The following is an 18,029-nucleotide window of genomic DNA, read 5'->3' on the forward strand; positions in this document are numbered from 1 at the left end:
AGTTTGATACCAAACTTCCCAGTTTTCAGTGTAGCCATTATGGTGCTGTGGAGTTCGTGTTTGACAAACTCCCAGACCATATACTCTTATGGCTACCCTGCACTTACAATGTCTAAGGTTTTGTTTAGACACTGTAGGGGCACAGTGCTCATGCACTGGTACCCTCACCTATGGTATAGTGCACCCTGCCTTAGGGCTGTAAGGCCTGCTAGAGGGGTGTCTTACCTATACTGCATAGGCAGTGAGAGGCTGGCATGGCACCCTGAGGGGAGTGCCATGTCGACTTACTCATTTTGTTCTCACTAGCACACACAGGCTTGTAAGCAGTGTGTCTGTGCTGAGTGAGGGGTCTCTAGGGTGGCATAAGACATGCTGCAGCCCTTAGAGACCTTCCTTGGTATCAGGGCCCTTGGTACTAGAAGTACCAGTTACAAGGGACTTATCTGAATGCCAGGGTGTGCCAATTGTGGATACAATGGTACATTTTAGGTGAAGGAACACTGGTGCTGGGGCCTGGTTAGCAGGGTCCCAGCACACTTCTCAGTCAAGTCAGCATCAGTATCAGGCAAAAAGTGGGGGGTAACTGCAACAGGGAGCCATTTCTTTACACAAGCCCCCCCCAGCCTACAGGCCAGGAGACTCAGCCCAAGCTGGGAGAGTCTTCCTAGTCTGTCAGGCGAGGAAGAGTAGGAGAAATAGGCTGGTTAGTTGCAGGGCCTACTCTGCCTTACATCCTTCTGTTCAGGTCATTCCCTTTGGGGAACTGACCCACTTCCACAGTGATAGGACCTAGTCTGAATTGCCTCTTGTCTGCCTCTTCAATGTCTCCACCCATTCTTTTTATTTTGGGTTTAGAGGTATCCACCTCTGCTAATCTTAGCTTAGCCAGGGTCACCCCTAGCTTACCCAAAGAGGTTACCCAGAGCTGGAGTAACCCCACCATGACCAACAGGGTCAGGGGGCCTAACTTGTTATTTGGCATGGGGTCAGACCACCATGCCAAGGATAGTGCAGCCATAAAGGCTAACACCCAGCAGAGGCCACTGACAGCTGTCAGTGCCCAGAACCACACCTTTAGCTCTTCACCTACAAGGGAAGGGGCTAAGTTACAGGCTTCTTTGGGTTCAGGGTGCCTGTCTGCTGTATTAGAGTGGGGGGTTACCACATCTTGTAGTAAACACCCTTCTTCCACTCTTTCTTCTGTTAGCTGAGGAGCCACCCACTCAGGTTTAACAGTTGCCTGACTAGCCAGGACTTCTTGTGGGTCAGGTTGGATTTTATCAGAGCCACTTTTGGAGTTCTCCCCCACTGGAGCAGAATCTCCTTGGCTTGCTGGAACCTTGGCTAAAGGTTGTCCACCTTTCCTACTCTGTTTCCTTTTCTTTTTCTTCTGGGGCCTACTTGCATTTACTGCAGAGGTAGGCACTCCAGAATCCTTGGGAGAGGACTGGCCCTGGACCAGTTCTTCTCTTAGGGTCTGACTAACCTCTGGGTAGTCATTTCCAAGGAGACAATCAAGGGGGAGGTCTGTACTGACTACCACCCTTCTCCAGCTAAAAGTTCCACCCACTTCTATGGGCACAAGAGCCACAGGCCTATTAGTGACCCTGTCTGGGCTAACTCTTACTCTGGCTATCTCACCTGGGATGTACTGGTTTGAGAGCACCAGCCTGTCATGCACAATAGTGTGACTGGCACAAGTGTCTCTGAGGGCAGTGGCTGGGATTCCATTCACCTGTAGGTGGTGGAAGTGTCTACTTCCCTCTGGAATCTCCAACTCACCTGTTGGGCCCTTTTTCCAGTTGAAGGCTATGAAGACCTCCTCATCTGAGGAGTCATCTCCAATGGCTACACTGGTCACCCCTGGGATTTTGCTAGGGGGTTTGTTTTTGGGACAAGAAGTGTCCTTGGTGTGGTGCCCTGTCTGTTTACAGTTATGGCACCATGCCTTAGTGGCATCCCAGCTCTTACCCTGGTACCCACCTTTGTTTTGGGTTGTGTCTCTGGGCCCACCCACCTGGTCTGGTTTTTGGGGGCCTACAGGGGACTCTTTTTCTTTGTTTCTAGTGTCACCCACTTTCTCCTGGGGAGGCTTTGTAACCCCTTTCTTTTGGTCACCCCCAGTGGAAGTTTTGGTTACCCTAGTCTTGACCCAGTGGTCTGCCTTCTTTCCCAATTCTTGGGGAGAAATTGGACCTAGGTCTACCAGATACTGATGCAACTTTTCATTGAAGCAGTTACTTAAAATGTGTTCTTTCATAAACAAATTATAAAGCCCAACATAGTCATGCACTTCATTTCCAGTTACCCAACCATCCAGTGTTTTCACTGAGTAGTCAACATAATCAACCCAGGTCTGGCTCGAGGATTTTTGAGCCCCCCTGAATCTAATCCTATACTCCTCAGTGGAGAATCCAAAGCCCTCAATCAGGGTACCCTTCATGAGGTCATAAGATTCTGCATCTTTTCCAGAGAGTGTGAGGAGTCTATCCCTACACTTTCCAGTGAACATTTCCCAAAGGAGAGCACCCCAGTGAGATCTGTTTACTTTTCTGGTTACACAAGCCCTCTCAAAAGCTGTGAACCATTTGGTGATGTCATCAACATCTTCATATTTTGTTACAATCCCTTTGGGGATTTTTAGGATGTCAGGAGAATCTCTGACCCTATTTAAGTTGCTGCCACCATCGATGGGACCTAGGCCCATCTCTTTTCTTTCCCTTTCTATGGCTAGGATCTGTCTTTCCAAAGCCAATCTTTTGGCCATCCTGGCTAACTGGATGTCCTCTTCACTGGGGCTATCCTCAGTGATTTCAGAGGTGTTGGTCTCTCCTGTGAGGGAACCAGCATCTCTGACTATTATTTTAGGAGTCAGGGTTTGAGGGACCCTGTTCTCCCTAGATAGGACTGGTAGGGGGGAATTTTCCTCCAAGTCACTATCCTCTTCCTCTGAGTTGCCACCCTCAGAGGGGTTGGCCTTTTCAAACTCTGCCAAAAGCTCCTGGAGCTGTATTTTGGTAGGTTTGGGGCCCATTGTTATTTTCTTTATTTTACAGAGTGACCTTAGCTCCCTCATCTTAAGATGGAGGTAAGGTGTGGTGTCGAGTTCCACCACAGTCACATCTGTGCTAGACATTTTGCTTCTAAAAGTTGGAATACTTTTTAAGAATCTACAACTGGTTCTAGAATCTAATTCAAACTTTTACAAACTTTTAAACTCTAAAAGAAATGCTAAACAGGATCTAACACAAGGCCCTAGCAGGTCTTTTAAGAATTTAGAAAACTTTTCAAATTGCAAAAATCAATTTCTAATGACAATTTTGGAATTTGTCGTGTGATCAGGTATTGGCTGAGTAGTCCAGCAAATGCAAAGTCTTGTACCCCACCGCTGATCCACCAATGTAGGAAGTTGGCTCTGTATGTGCTATTTCAAAGTAAGGAATAGCATGCACAGAGTCCAAGGGTTCCCCTTAGAGGTAAAATAGTGGTAAAAATAGATAATACTAATGCTCTATTTTGTGGTAGTGTGGTCGAGCAGTAGGCTTATCCAAGGAGTAGTGTTAAGCATTTGTTGTACATACACAAGACAATAAATGAGGTACACACACTCAGAGACAAATCCAGCCAATAGGTTTTTATATAGAAAAATATCTTTTCTTAGTTTATTTTAAGAACCACAGGCTCAAATTCTACATGTAATATCTCATTCGAAAGGTATTGCAGGTAAGTACTTTAGGAACTTCAAATCATCAAAATTGCATGTATACTTTTCAAGTTATTGACAAATAGCTGTTTTAAAAGTGGACACTTAGTGCAATTTTCACAGTTCCTGGGGGAGGTAAGTTTTTGTTAGTTTTACCAGGTAAGTAGGACACTTACAGGGTTCAGTTCTTGGTCCAAGGTAGCCCACCGTTGGGGGTTCAGAGCAACCCCAAAGTCACCACACCAGCAGCTCAGGGCCGGTCAGGTGCAGAGTTCAAAGTGGTGCCCAAAACACATAGGCTAGAATGGAGAGAAGGGGGTGCCCCGGTTCCGGTCTGCTTGCAGGTAAGTACCCGCGTCTTCGGAGGGCAGACCAGGGGGGTTTTGTAGGGCACCGGGGGGGACACAAGTCCACACAGAAATTTCACCCTCAGCAGCGCGGGGGCGGCCGGGTGCAGTGTAGAAGCAAGCGTCGGGTTTTCAATGTTAGTCTATGAGAGATCTCGGGATCTCTTCAGCGCTGCAGGCAGGCAAGGGGGGGATTCCTCGGGGAAACCTCCACTTGGGCAAGGGAGAGGGACTCCTGGGGGACACTTCTCCAGTGAAAGTCCGGTCCTTCAGGTCCGGGGGGCTGCGGGTGCAGGGTCTCTCCCAGGCGTCGGGACTTTAGGTTCAAAGAGTCGCGGTCAGGGGAAGCCTCGGGATTCCCTCTGCAGGCGGCGCTGTGGGGGCTCAGGGGGGACAGGTTTTTGTACTCACAGTCTTAGAGTAGTCCTGGTGTCCCTCCTGAGGTGTTGGATCGCCACCAGCCGAGTCGGGGTCGCCGGGTGCAGTGTTGCAAGTCTCACGCTTCTTGCGGGGAGCTTGCAGGGTTCTTTAAAGCTGCTGGAAACAAAGTTGCAGCTTTTCTTGGAGCAGGTCCGCTGTCCTCGGGAGTTTCTTGTCTTTTCGAAGCAGGGGCAGTCCTCAGAGGATGTCGAGGTCGCTGGTCCCTTTGGAAGGCGTCGCTGGAGCAGGATCTTTGGAAGGCAGGAGACAGGCCGGTGAGTTTCTGGAGCCAAGGCAGTTGTCGTCTTCTGGTCTTCCGCTGCAGGGGTTTTCAGCTAGGCAGTCCTTCTTCTTGTAGTTGCAGGAATCTAATTTTCTAGGGTTCAGGGTAGCCCTTAAATACTAAATTTAAGGGCGTGTTTAGGTCTGGGGGGTTAGTAGCCAATGGCTACTAGCCCTGAGGGTGGGTACACCCTCTTTGTGCCTCCTCCCAAGGGGAGGGGGTCACAATCCTAACCCTATTGGGGGAATCCTCCATCTGCAAGATGGAGGATTTCTAAAAGTTAGAGTCACTTCAGCTCAGGACACCTTAGGGGCTGTCCTGACTGGCCAGTGACTCCTCCTTGTTTTTCTCATTATTTTCTCCGGCCTTGCCGCCAAAAGTGGGGGCCGGGCCGGAGGGGGCGGGCAACTCCACTAGCTGGAGTGTCCTGCTGGGTTGGCACAAAGGAGGTGAGCCTTTGAGGCTCACCGCCAGGTGTGACAATTCCTGCCTGGGAGAGGTGTTAGCATCTCCACCCAGTGCAGGCTTTGTTACTGGCCTCAGAGTGACAAAGGCACTCTCCCCATGGGGCCAGCAACATGTCTCGGTTTGTGGCAGGCTGCTAAAACTAGTCAGCCTACACAGATAGTCGGTTAGGTTTCAGGGGGCACCTCTAAGGTGCCCTCTGTGGTGTGTTTTACAATAAAATGTACACTGGCATCAGTGTGCATTTATTGTGCTGAGAAGTTTGATACCAAACTTCCCAGTTTTCAGTGTAGCCATTATGGTGCTGTGGAGTTCGTGTTTGACAAACTCCCAGACCATATACTCTTATGGCTACCCTGCACTTACAATGTCTAAGGTTTTGTTTAGACACTGTAGGGGCACAGTGCTCATGCACTGGTACCCTCACCTATGGTATAGTGCACCCTGCCTTAGGGCTGTAAGGCCTGCTAGAGGGGTGTCTTACCTATACTGCATAGGCAGTGAGAGGCTGGCACGGCACCCTGAGGGGAGTGCCATGTCGACTTACTCATTTTGTTCTCACTAGCACACACAGGCTTGTAAGCAGTGTGTCTGTGCTGAGTGAGGGGTCTCTAGGGTGGCATAAGACATGCTGCAGCCCTTAGAGACCTTCCTTGGTATCAGGGCCCTTGGTACTAGAAGTACCAGTTACAAGGGACTTATCTGAATGCCAGGGTGTGCCAATTGTGGATACAATGGTACATTTTAGGTGAAGGAACACTGGTGCTGGGGCCTGGTTAGCAGGGTCCCAGCACACTTCTCAGTCAAGTCAGCATCAGTATCAGGCAAAAAGTGGGGGGTAACTGCAACAGGGAGCCATTTCTTTACACAAGCCCCCCCCAGCCTACAGGCCAGGAGACTCAGCCCAAGCTGGGAGAGTCTTCCTAGTCTGTCAGGCGAGGAAGAGTAGGAGAAATAGGCTGGTTAGTTGCAGGGCCTACTCTGCCTTACATCCTTCTGTTCAGGTCATTCCCTTTGGGGAACTGACCCACTTCAACAGTGATAGGACCTAGTCTGAATTGCCTCTTGTCTGCCTCTTCAATGTCTCCACCCATTCTTTTTATTTTGGGTTTAGAGGTATCCACCTCTGCTAATCTTAGCTTAGCCAGGGTCACCCCTAGCTTACCCAAAGAGGTTACCCAGAGCTGGAGTAACCCCACCATGACCAACAGGGTCAGGGGGCCTAACTTGTTATTTGGCATGGGGTCAGACCACCATGCCAAGGATAGTGCAGCCATAAAGGCTAACACCCAGCAGAGGCCACTGACAGCTGTCAGTGCCCAGAACCACACCTTTAGCTCTTCACCTACAAGGGAAGGGGCTAAGTTACAGGCTTCTTTGGGTTCAGGGTGCCTGTCTGCTGTATTAGAGTGGGGGGTTACCACATCTTGTAGTAAACACCCTTCTTCCACTCTTTCTTCTGTTAGCTGAGGAGCCACCCACTCAGGTTTAACAGTTGCCTGACTAGCCAGGACTTCTTGTGGGTCAGGTTGGATTTTATCAGAGCCACTTTTGGAGTTCTCCCCCACTGGAGCAGAATCTCCTTGGCTTGCTGGAACCTTGGCTAAAGGTTGTCCACCTTTCCTACTCTGTTTCCTTTTCTTTTTCTTCTGGGGCCTACTTGCATTTACTGCAGAGGTAGGCACTCCAGAATCCTTGGGAGAGGACTGGCCCTGGACCAGTTCTTCTCTTAGGGTCTGACTAACCTCTGGGTAGTCATTTCCAAGGAGACAATCAAGGGGGAGGTCTGTACTGACTACCACCCTTCTCCAGCTAAAAGTTCCACCCACTTCTATGGGCACAAGAGCCACAGGCCTATTAGTGACCCTGTCTGGGCTAACTCTTACTCTGGCTATCTCACCTGGGATGTACTGGTTTGAGAGCACCAGCCTGTCATGCACAATAGTGTGACTGGCACAAGTGTCTCTGAGGGCAGTGGCTGGGATTCCATTCACCTGTAGGTGGTGGAAGTGTCTACTTCCCTCTGGAATCTCCAACTCACCTGTTGGGCCCTTTTTCCAGTTGAAGGCTATGAAGACCTCCTCATCTGAGGAGTCATCTCCAATGGCTACACTGGTCACCCCTGGGATTTTGCTAGGGGGTTTGTTTTTGGGACAAGAAGTGTCCTTGGTGTGGTGCCCTGTCTGTTTACAGTTATGGCACCATGCCTTAGTGGCATCCCAGCTCTTACCCTGGTACCCACCTTTGTTTTGGGTTGTGTCTCTGGGCCCACCCACCTGGTCTGGTTTTTGGGGGCCTACAGGGGACTCTTTTTCTTTGTTTCTAGTGTCACCCACTTTCTCCTGGGGAGGCTTTGTAACCCCTTTCTTTTGGTCACCCCCAGTGGAAGTTTTGGTTACCCTAGTCTTGACCCAGTGGTCTGCCTTCTTTCCCAATTCTTGGGGAGAAATTGGACCTAGGTCTACCAGATACTGATGCAACTTTTCATTGAAGCAGTTACTTAAAATGTGTTCTTTCATAAACAAATTATAAAGCCCAACATAGTCATGCACTTCATTTCCAGTTACCCAACCATCCAGTGTTTTCACTGAGTAGTCAACATAATCAACCCAGGTCTGGCTCGAGGATTTTTGAGCCCCCCTGAATCTAATCCTATACTCCTCAGTGGAGAATCCAAAGCCCTCAATCAGGGTACCCTTCATGAGGTCATAAGATTCTGCATCTTTTCCAGAGAGTGTGAGGAGTCTATCCCTACACTTTCCAGTGAACATTTCCCAAAGGAGAGCACCCCAGTGAGATCTGTTTACTTTTCTGGTTACACAAGCCCTCTCAAAAGCTGTGAACCATTTGGTGATGTCATCACCATCTTCATATTTTGTTACAATCCCTTTGGGGATTTTTAGGATGTCAGGAGAATCTCTGACCCTATTTAAGTTGCTGCCACCATCGATGGGACCTAGGCCCATCTCTTTTCTTTCCCTTTCTATGGCTAGGATCTGTCTTTCCAAAGCCAATCTTTTGGCCATCCTGGCTAACTGGATGTCCTCTTCACTGGGGCTATCCTCAGTGATTTCAGAGGTGTTGGTCTCTCCTGTGAGGGAACCAGCATCTCTGACTATTATTTTAGGAGTCAGGGTTTGAGGGACCCTGTTCTCCCTAGATAGGACTGGTAGGGGGGAATTTTCCTCCAAGTCACTATCCTCTTCCTCTGAGTTGCCACCCTCAGAGGGGTTGGCCTTTTCAAACTCTGCCAAAAGCTCCTGGAGCTGTATTTTGGTAGGTTTGGGGCCCATTGTTATTTTCTTTATTTTACAGAGTGACCTTAGCTCCCTCATCTTAAGATGGAGGTAAGGTGTGGTGTCGAGTTCCACCACAGTCACATCTGTGCTAGACATTTTGCTTCTAAAAGTTGGAATACTTTTTAAGAATCTACAACTGGTTCTAGAATCTAATTCAAACTTTTACAAACTTTTAAACTCTAAAAGAAATGCTAAACAGGATCTAACACAAGGCCCTAGCAGGTCTTTTAAGAATTTAGAAAACTTTTCAAATTGCAAAAATCAATTTCTAATGACAATTTTGGAATTTGTCGTGTGATCAGGTATTGGCTGAGTAGTCCAGCAAATGCAAAGTCTTGTACCCCACCGCTGATCCACCAATGTAGGAAGTTGGCTCTGTATGTGCTATTTCAAAGTAAGGAATAGCATGCACAGAGTCCAAGGGTTCCCCTTAGAGGTAAAATAGTGGTAAAAATAGATAATACTAATGCTCTATTTTGTGGTAGTGTGGTCGAGCAGTAGGCTTATCCAAGGAGTAGTGTTAAGCATTTGTTGTACATACACAAGACAATAAATGAGGTACACACACTCAGAGACAAATCCAGCCAATAGGTTTTTATATAGAAAAATATATTTTCTTAGTTTATTTTAAGAACCACAGGCTCAAATTCTACATGTAATATCTCATTCGAAAGGTATTGCAGGTAAGTACTTTAGGAACTTCAAATCATCAAAATTGCATGTATACTTTTCAAGTTATTGACAAATAGCTGTTTTGAAAGTGGACACTTAGTGCAATTTTCACAGTTCCTGGGGGAGGTAAGTTTTTGTTAGTTTTACCAGGTAAGTAGGACACTTACAGGGTTCAGTTCTTGGTCCAAGGTAGCCCACCGTTGGGGGTTCAGAGCAACCCCAAAGTCACCACACCAGCAGCTCAGGGCCGGTCAGGTGCAGAGTTCAAAGTGGTGCCCAAAACACATAGGCTAGAATGGAGAGAAGGGGGTGCCCCGGTTCCGGTCTGCTTGCAGGTAAGTACCCGCGTCTTCGGAGGGCAGACCAGGGGGGTTTTGTAGGGCACCGGGGGGGACACAAGTCCACACAGAAATTTCACCCTCAGCAGCGCGGGGGCGGCCGGGTGCAGTGTAGAAGCAAGCGTCGGGTTTTCAATGTTAGTCTATGAGAGATCTCGGGATCTCTTCAGCGCTGCAGGCAGGCAAGGGGGGGATTCCTCGGGGAAACCTCCACTTGGGCAAGGGAGAGGGACTCCTGGGGGTCACTTCTCCAGTGAAAGTCCGGTCCTTCAGGTCCTGGGGGCTGCGGGTGCAGGGTCTCTCCCAGGCGTCGGGACTTTAGGTTCAAAGAGTCGCGGTCAGGGGAAGCCTCGGGATTCCCTCTGCAGGCGGCGCTGTGGGGGCTCAGGGGGGACAGGTTTTTGTACTCACAGTCTTAGAGTAGTCCTGGTGTCCCTCCTGAGGTGTTGGATCGCCACCAGCCGAGTCGGGGTCGCCGGGTGCAGTGTTGCAAGTCTCACGCTTCTTGCGGGGAGCTTGCAGGGTTCTTTAAAGCTGCTGGAAACAAAGTTGCAGCTTTTCTTGGAGCAGGTCCGCTGTCCTCGGGAGTTTCTTGTCTTTTCGAAGCAGGGGCAGTCCTCAGAGGATGTCGAGGTCGCTGGTCCCTTTGGAAGGCGTCGCTGGAGCAGGATCTTTGGAAGGCAGGAGACAGGCCGGTGAGTTTCTGGAGCCAAGGCAGTTGTCGTCTTCTGGTCTTCCGCTGCAGGGGTTTTCAGCTAGGCAGTCCTTCTTCTTGTAGTTGCAGGAATCTAATTTTCTAGGGTTCAGGGTAGCCCTTAAATACTAAATTTAAGGGCGTGTTTAGGTCTGGGGGGTTAGTAGCCAATGGCTACTAGCCCTGAGGGTGGGTACACCCTCTTTGTGCCTCCTCCCAAGGGGAGGGGGTCACAATCCTAACCCTATTGGGGGAATCCTCCATCTGCAAGATGGAGGATTTCTAAAAGTTAGAGTCACTTCAGCTCAGGACACCTTAGGGGCTGTCCTGACTGGCCAGTGACTCCTCCTTGTTTTTCTCATTATTTTCTCCGGCCTTGCCGCCAAAAGTGGGGGCCGGGCCGGAGGGGGCGGGCAACTCCACTAGCTGGAGTGTCCTGCTGGGTTGGCACAAAGGAGGTGAGCCTTTGAGGCTCACCGCCAGGTGTGACAATTCCTGCCTGGGAGAGGTGTTAGCATCTCCACCCAGTGCAGGCTTTGTTACTGGCCTCAGAGTGACAAAGGCACTCTCCCCATGGGGCCAGCAACATGTCTCGGTTTGTGGCAGGCTGCTAAAACTAGTCAGCCTACACAGATAGTCGGTTAGGTTTCAGGGGGCACCTCTAAGGTGCCCTCTGTGGTGTGTTTTACAATAAAATGTACACTGGCATCAGTGTGCATTTATTGTGCTGAGAAGTTTGATACCAAACTTCCCAGTTTTCAGTGTAGCCATTATGGTGCTGTGGAGTTCGTGTTTGACAAACTCCCAGACCATATACTCTTATGGCTACCCTGCACTTACAATGTCTAAGGTTTTGTTTAGACACTGTAGGGGCACAGTGCTCATGCACTGGTACCCTCACCTATGGTATAGTGCACCCTGCCTTAGGGCTGTAAGGCCTGCTAGAGGGGTGTCTTACCTATACTGCATAGGCAGTGAGAGGCTGGCATGGCACCCTGAGGGGAGTGCCATGTCGACTTACTCATTTTGTTCTCACTAGCACACACAGGCTTGTAAGCAGTGTGTCTGTGCTGAGTGAGGGGTCTCTAGGGTGGCATAAGACATGCTGCAGCCCTTAGAGACCTTCCTTGGTATCAGGGCCCTTGGTACTAGAAGTACCAGTTACAAGGGACTTATCTGAATGCCAGGGTGTGCCAATTGTGGATACAATGGTACATTTTAGGTGAAGGAACACTGGTGCTGGGGCCTGGTTAGCAGGGTCCCAGCACACTTCTCAGTCAAGTCAGCATCAGTATCAGGCAAAAAGTGGGGGGTAACTGCAACAGGGAGCCATTTCTTTACAGATAGTGATTGTTCCTCTGAGTAGGAACTGGTTTTCGGTTCGGTTGCCGGGTGTTTTGGCACCGAAACCTTGTCTTTAGTTTTTTCGGCTCCGACGAGATCTTTCTCTTTTTTGGTGTTGTGCAGTCTCGGTGCCGACCATCTTCGGTGCCGCTGTCTGTGCCGAGCAGCTTCGGTGCCGGTGTCTCTGTGCCGAGCAGCTTCGGTGCCGCTCTCTCAGTGTCGACCCTTTTCTGCACCACTCTCTCGGTCCCGAGATTGCTGAGTGCCTGTGTCTTGACCTGAGTCGGACGACTTCGGCACCAGCTCGCCCTTTTTCGGTGCCGATGGACGGTCACCTACTTTATGGGTTAAGCCATGGCCTGTTGGCAGTGGCGTCCCCTGGGCTTTGTCTGTCTTGTCGTGTGATCTTTGTTTCGACGTCTTACTCACGGTTGGTTGATCTTCGACGTCGAACTCTTCGGAATCCGAATCGTGGATGGAGAAAGATTCTTCCTCTTCCTCCTCCTCGAACGTTTGATGTCCTGTCGGCGTGGACGCCATCTGCAACCTCCTGGCTCTTTGGTTTCTGAGTGTTTTTCTCGACCGAAACGCGCGACAGGCCTCACAAGTTTCCTCCTTGTGCTCGGGGGACAAGCACAAGTTGTAGACTAAATGTTGGTCCGTATAGGGATATTTATTGTGGCATTTAGGACAGAATCGGAACGGGGTCCGTTCCATCAGTCTCGATGTTGCACGCGGTCGGGCCGTCCAGGCCCTGACGGGGGATCGAAAATACCCCGAAGGGCTACCGGAGCTCTTCAAGATTCGGTGTCGATTTTAATCTAACCCGATACCAAACGAAACAATACCGACGTAATTTTAACTAACTTTCCGACCCGAAACACGGAGCGAAAAGGAACACGTCCGAACCCGATGGCGGAAAAAAAACAATCTAAGATGGAGTCGACGCCCATGCGCAATGGAACCAAAGTAGGAGGAGTCCCTCAGTCTCGTGACTCGAAAGAAAGACTTCTTCGAAGAAAAACAACTTGTAACACTCCGAGCCCAACACCAGACGGCGGACTATGCACAGCATGTGTATCTGCAGCTACACATGCCACCGAACATAAAGTTACTTTATTTTTGGAACAAATCACCACAAAATACTAGAAAGGTAACCCACTCTTAGGAGGTAAGTAATACACTAAATATATACACTAGTAATCAGAAACAGGCATAGAACAGGTTAGAAAACAGAGCAAATAGCAATTACCAATAGTGATCCTGGGGGGAGCCCAAACCATATACTAAAAAAATGGAATGCGAATAAGGTACTCCCACCTAGGTAAATAAAATTTGTAGATGGAAGCTGGGAGTACTAGAAAACCACAGAGGTAAGTAACACAGTACCCCCCAGTGACCTGGAGAGCAGGAGTAAATCACTGGATTTTCCCCAAACCACCCAAAAGGAGGAAAACATGAAAAAGAACACACCCAGACAAGACTGCAAGAAAACCAGCGGTGGAGTCCTGGAGGAGAAGACCTGTGTAGAGAGGGGACCAAGTCCAAGAGTCACAGTGGAGTCCAGGAGGAAAAGGAGCTACTACCCACCCAGCTGTACTTGCAGGAGGTGGTCAACGTGATGAGGAACAGGTCAACACTGCAGCCCTGGAGCCTGATAAGAGTTCCAGATGGATGCAGAAAGTGTCCCACACTGGAAGGAAGATTGCAGACGGGTGTCGGTGCAGGAATTCCACCAACAAGCCTTGGCAAAGGCAAACTTGCGGTTAGTGGTAACGTGGTGCTGCCGGGAACCAGCAAGGCCCAGGAGGACTCAACCCAGGAGGGAGGTATGGGGGTTTGGTTGGGGGGGGGGGGGAATCACAGGGGACCCTCAGCGTCACAGACAGTCCACAGGAGCAGAAGCAGCTCCCACATGACGGGGACACAGGAGTCGCAGAAGAAGCCCACGCAGCACTACAAAGAGGATCTCACGCCGCAGGAGAACCACGCAGAAGGCTGAGCTTTGCAGGATGGAGTGTTGGGGACTGAAGCTACAGGTCGCCTGAAGATCCCTTGGAGGAGATCCACATAGCCGGTCATCGCTTGCTGTAGGTGCCTGCGGTTGCAAGGAAGTGACTCCTTCACTCCAAGGGAGATTCCTTCTTCTTCTTGGCAAGGTTGAAGAGTTACAGTCTTCTGAGGATGCACGGCCAGGGAAATATTGCAAAGCTGGCAGGAGACATAGAAACATCTGAAGGGACCAGTCGTGGTTCCAGTAGCCAGAAGTCAAAGCAGAGGTTTCAGAGGAGTCCTGCTGGAATCTTGCAAGGCGAATCTGAGGACCCACCCCAGAGGAAGACCCTATATGGCCCAAACAGGGGGGTTGGTCACCTAACCAGATAACTACCTATCAGAGGGTGCCTCTGACGTCACCTGCCTGGCCTGGCCTGGCCAATCAGATGCTCCCAGAGTTCCCTGCCAACCTCGGAATCAAGATGGCAGAAAACAGGGACCCTCTGGAGGAGCTCGAGTACCACCCCTGGGATGGTGATGGACAGGGGAGTGATCACTCCCCTTTCCATTGTCCAGTTTCGCGCCAGAGCAGGGGCTGGGCAGGGGCGGGGCTTTGGGGGGGGGGGGGGGGAACCAATGAACTGGTGTGGACTGGTTTAAGCAAGGAAGGCACTAAATGTGCCCTTCAAAGCAAACCAGAGGCTTGGGGAGGCTACCCCTCCTAAGCCATTCAAAACTATTTCCAAAGGTAGAGGCTGTTACCTTCCTCTCCCAAATGAAATCCTTTGTTCTGTCTTCCTGGGCTTGATCTGGTCAAGCAGCAGGAGGGCAAAAACCTGTCTGAGGGGTGGCAGCAGCTGGGCTGCCAGGAAAACCATGTAAGTCTGGTGGTAGCAATGCTGGGGGTCCTCTAGGGTGCCCTCAAGGCTTGTTTTTTCTTCCTCCAAGGGATCTTCAGGCTCCTTGTAGCCCCGGGCCCCAGCACACCTTCCTGCAAAGCACAGTCTCCTGCCTGCTGCTCCAGCGAAGCGAGACTCCTCTTCAGACGTGCTGAGTGGGCCTCACTGCGACTCCTGTGCCTGCTGCCGGTGGGTCACCTGTGGGGGCTGCCTCCTCTTCTTGTGACTCTCCCAGCTGCTGAGGGTCACCTCGGACTCCCATCCTTGGGTAGAGCCTCCTGAACCTTGCTGGTCCTCTTCAGCCTTGCAAAACCTTCTTTACCAACTCTTGTATTTGCCAAGGCTTGTTGGTGGTTTTCCAGCACCACTGACCGACTGCATCATGACCGCCGATGTGGGACATCATTTTGCATCACTCCTAGAACTCCTCTTCTGCTCTGGTGCTGCACTGCTGACTTTCTTGATCTACTGTTGACCTGGTCCTGCATCACCAGAAGGGTGGGTAGTACCTCCTGACACTGCAACTCAAAGTGGTCCCCTTCCTTTTCAGGTCCTCTTCTGTCAGTATCCACCTTTGGTTTCTTCCAGTCTTGCTTAGGCCTTGCACAGTTCTTTTCCAAAGTCCTCCTGTGGGTTTGGGGAAAAAACAAGTACTTACCTCGTCTCTCCTGGTCGCTGGGAGGCACCCTGGTACTTACCTCTTGGGGTTCCTAGATCCTCCAGCTCCCCTCAACTAATTCCACTTCCTTGGGTGGGGGACCGCCTTTCACATTCAACTTACTTGGTTTGGTCTCCCCCAGGGCCTTCACTATTTGCTATTGTTTTCACTATTTGCTATTGCTTTCTATGCTAATCACTGACTTCTAAAGGTGTACATAATAGTGTGTGTACTCACCTCCTATTGGAGTATTGCCTATACAGTATTCTAGTATTTGTGTTACCATAATAAAGTACCTTTATTTTTGTGACACTGTGTGGTTCTTTCATGTGTGTAAGTGCTGTGTGACTGTAGTGGTATTGCATGAGCTTTGCATGTCTCCTAGATAAGCCTTGGCTGCTAATCCCAAGAGCTACGCGTAGAGAGCCTGACTCCCTAGACACTGACTACACTTCACTAAGAGGGGATACCTGGACCTGGTATAAGGTGATAACACCATAGGTGCTCACCACACACCAGGCCAGCTTCCTACAATCACAACTACTCATTAGCTGGGAGATCTAAGGATCACAAGTGCTCATTAGCTGGCAGATCTAATGACCACAAGTGCTCATTAGCCAAGAGATCTAAGATCACGAGGAAGCTTATGCCATAGTCACAACCAAGTTCTTTGTCACCTTAGACAACAAACAGGAATATCCATGATGGCTGTGTCTGCAGACACCACAAGTGCACGCAGCGCCTCCAAAGCATGCACAAGGGTGCTAGGACTGAGCCCGTAAGGAGGTCCCCGTGAGACTGTTGGAGCGAAGAGGAGCCTGCACTGCTGGGAACCACAGATGGCCTTAAAGTGCAAGCAGGAGCTAGGGGAAGACCTGCAGTATTAAGGCCACCCAAAGAAACTACCAGTGACCTCTGTAGAGTGACCATACACTTAACTAATGCATGGACCCCCTCAGAGAGGGGAACATTCAGTACGGAACTCCGACTGACTGTACACGGATGCTTTCTCCTGCGATAATGCAGGAAAGGAGGCAAGCTTTGGTCCTAATGTCCTGCTCACATTTGGGGGGCAAGGGTGAATAAAGTTACACTACAGCTACTAGGAATAACACCAATCTATAACCAAAGCGGAACTGTGAGGCAGCCGCTTTCCCACCCCCTTGTGAGACTGAGACAAACCTTTGAGTTCTGGCTAAAACTGAATATTGGCTGAAGCCATTTTGCCTGTTCAACAATGACAGAATTGCAAAAGTCAACTCTGGAAAATCTGAAAAACAGAAAACATGCAGTACACCAGGAAAAACACATAAATAATTTAAAAGATGCATTTGTTTCCCTAAAACAGCTCTAAACTTAACACAAGCAGATCGTCTAGTTCTAATGGTGGCACGAAGGATCTGTACTGCGTGGCAGAGATAACTGTGAGCTTCTTCTCATGTAGCCGTGTCCCCAAGCCTACGTGGAAACATTAGTGTGTCCAGGTAAATAACATGCTCTAACAGGGCTCCTTGGCATGCGAGGCCCACAAGCCCTTGACATTCGCTGGTCGCAGAACAACCCACGGCATTCCTAGGACATCACTACCCATCCATTCCTGGTCCCTGATCTGTGTACGTCTCAGGGCAGTTCTAGTACATTACTGCCCCACAGCCTCGTGACCAGTCTGGCCTACACTTACCCCAGCTACGCCATGGCTGGCCTACACTTACCCCAGCTACGCCATGGCTGGCCTACACTTACCCCAGCTACGCCATGGCTGGCCTACACTTACCCCAGCTACGCCATGGCTGGCCTACACTTACCCTAGCTATGCCATGGCTGGCCTACACTTACCCTAGCTACGCCATGGCTGGCCTACACTTACCCCAGCTACGCCATGGCTGGCCTACACTTACCCTAGCTACGCCATGGCTGGCCTACACTTACCCTAGCTACGCCATGGCTGGCCTACACTTACCCCAGCTACGCCATGGCTGGCCTACACTTACCCCAGCTACGCCATGGCTGGCCTACACTTACCCCAGCTACGCCATGGCTGGCCTACACTTACCCCAGCTACGCCATGGCTGGCCTACACTTACCCCAGCTACGCCATGGCTGGCCTACACTTACCCCAGCTACGCCATGGCTGGCCTACACTTACCCTAGCTACGCCATGGCTGGCCTACACTTACCCCAGCTACGCCATGGCTGGCCTACACTTACCCCAGCTACGCCATGGCTGGCCTACACTTACCCCAGCTATGCCATGGCTGGCCTACACTTACCCCAGCTACGCCATGGCTGGCCTACACTTACCCCAGCTACGCCATGGCTGGCCTACACTTACCCCAGCTACGCCATGGCTGGCCTACACTTACCCCAGCTACGCCATGGCTGGCCTGCACTTACCCCAGCTACGCCATGGCTGGCCTACACTTACCCCAGCTACGCCATGGCTGGCCTACACTTACCCCAGCTACGCCATGGCTGGCCTACACTTACCCCAGCTACGCCATGGCTGGCCTAATGCCACCTAAATCCAAACCCCCAAAATCGAACTCTGCTCCTCAGCGCTCTACCCAGCCTACCGGATGTCGGATGTCTGTGATGAGGAGAATGATGTCGGACATCTCCAGGACCCTCCAGAGCTGGCGCCACGTCTAAATCAGAGTCAGGTGGGGTCACGGGAAGGAGAAAACACAAAAAAAAGTTACATCTTACAGCTGACTGGATTCAACACAACTGCAGTCAGTAAAGAGTGAGTGTGTGTGTGTGTGTGAGAGTGTGAGTGTGAGTTGGGAGCACTTGTTGGTAAAAGCTAAACTAGAAAGCAACTTCCTCCCTATCCAGGACCTGTGCCGCTGACCATGTCCACTTTGTACAAACTGTCTGTGTAGGGAAGGTCATAACTGGCGCGTGAGCTACCT

At 50.4% G+C, this 18,029-nt stretch overlaps 1 protein-coding gene across 1 annotated transcript in view; it reads right to left on the minus strand.

The window, feature by feature from the left end:
- Positions 1-18,029, minus strand: part of GNL1 (G protein nucleolar 1 (putative)) — a 272,389-nt gene that overhangs the window by 145,303 nt on the left and 109,057 nt on the right. The window contains exon 5 of the mRNA XM_069241958.1: positions 17,691-17,762. Within this exon, the coding sequence (XP_069098059.1) occupies positions 17,691-17,762 (72 nt within the window). The remainder of the gene's footprint in view (positions 1-17,690; positions 17,763-18,029) is intronic.

This window comes from Pleurodeles waltl, chromosome 6, assembly GCF_031143425.1.
Source record: "Pleurodeles waltl isolate 20211129_DDA chromosome 6, aPleWal1.hap1.20221129, whole genome shotgun sequence".
Classification (NCBI taxonomy): domain Eukaryota; kingdom Metazoa; phylum Chordata; class Amphibia; order Caudata; family Salamandridae; genus Pleurodeles; species Pleurodeles waltl.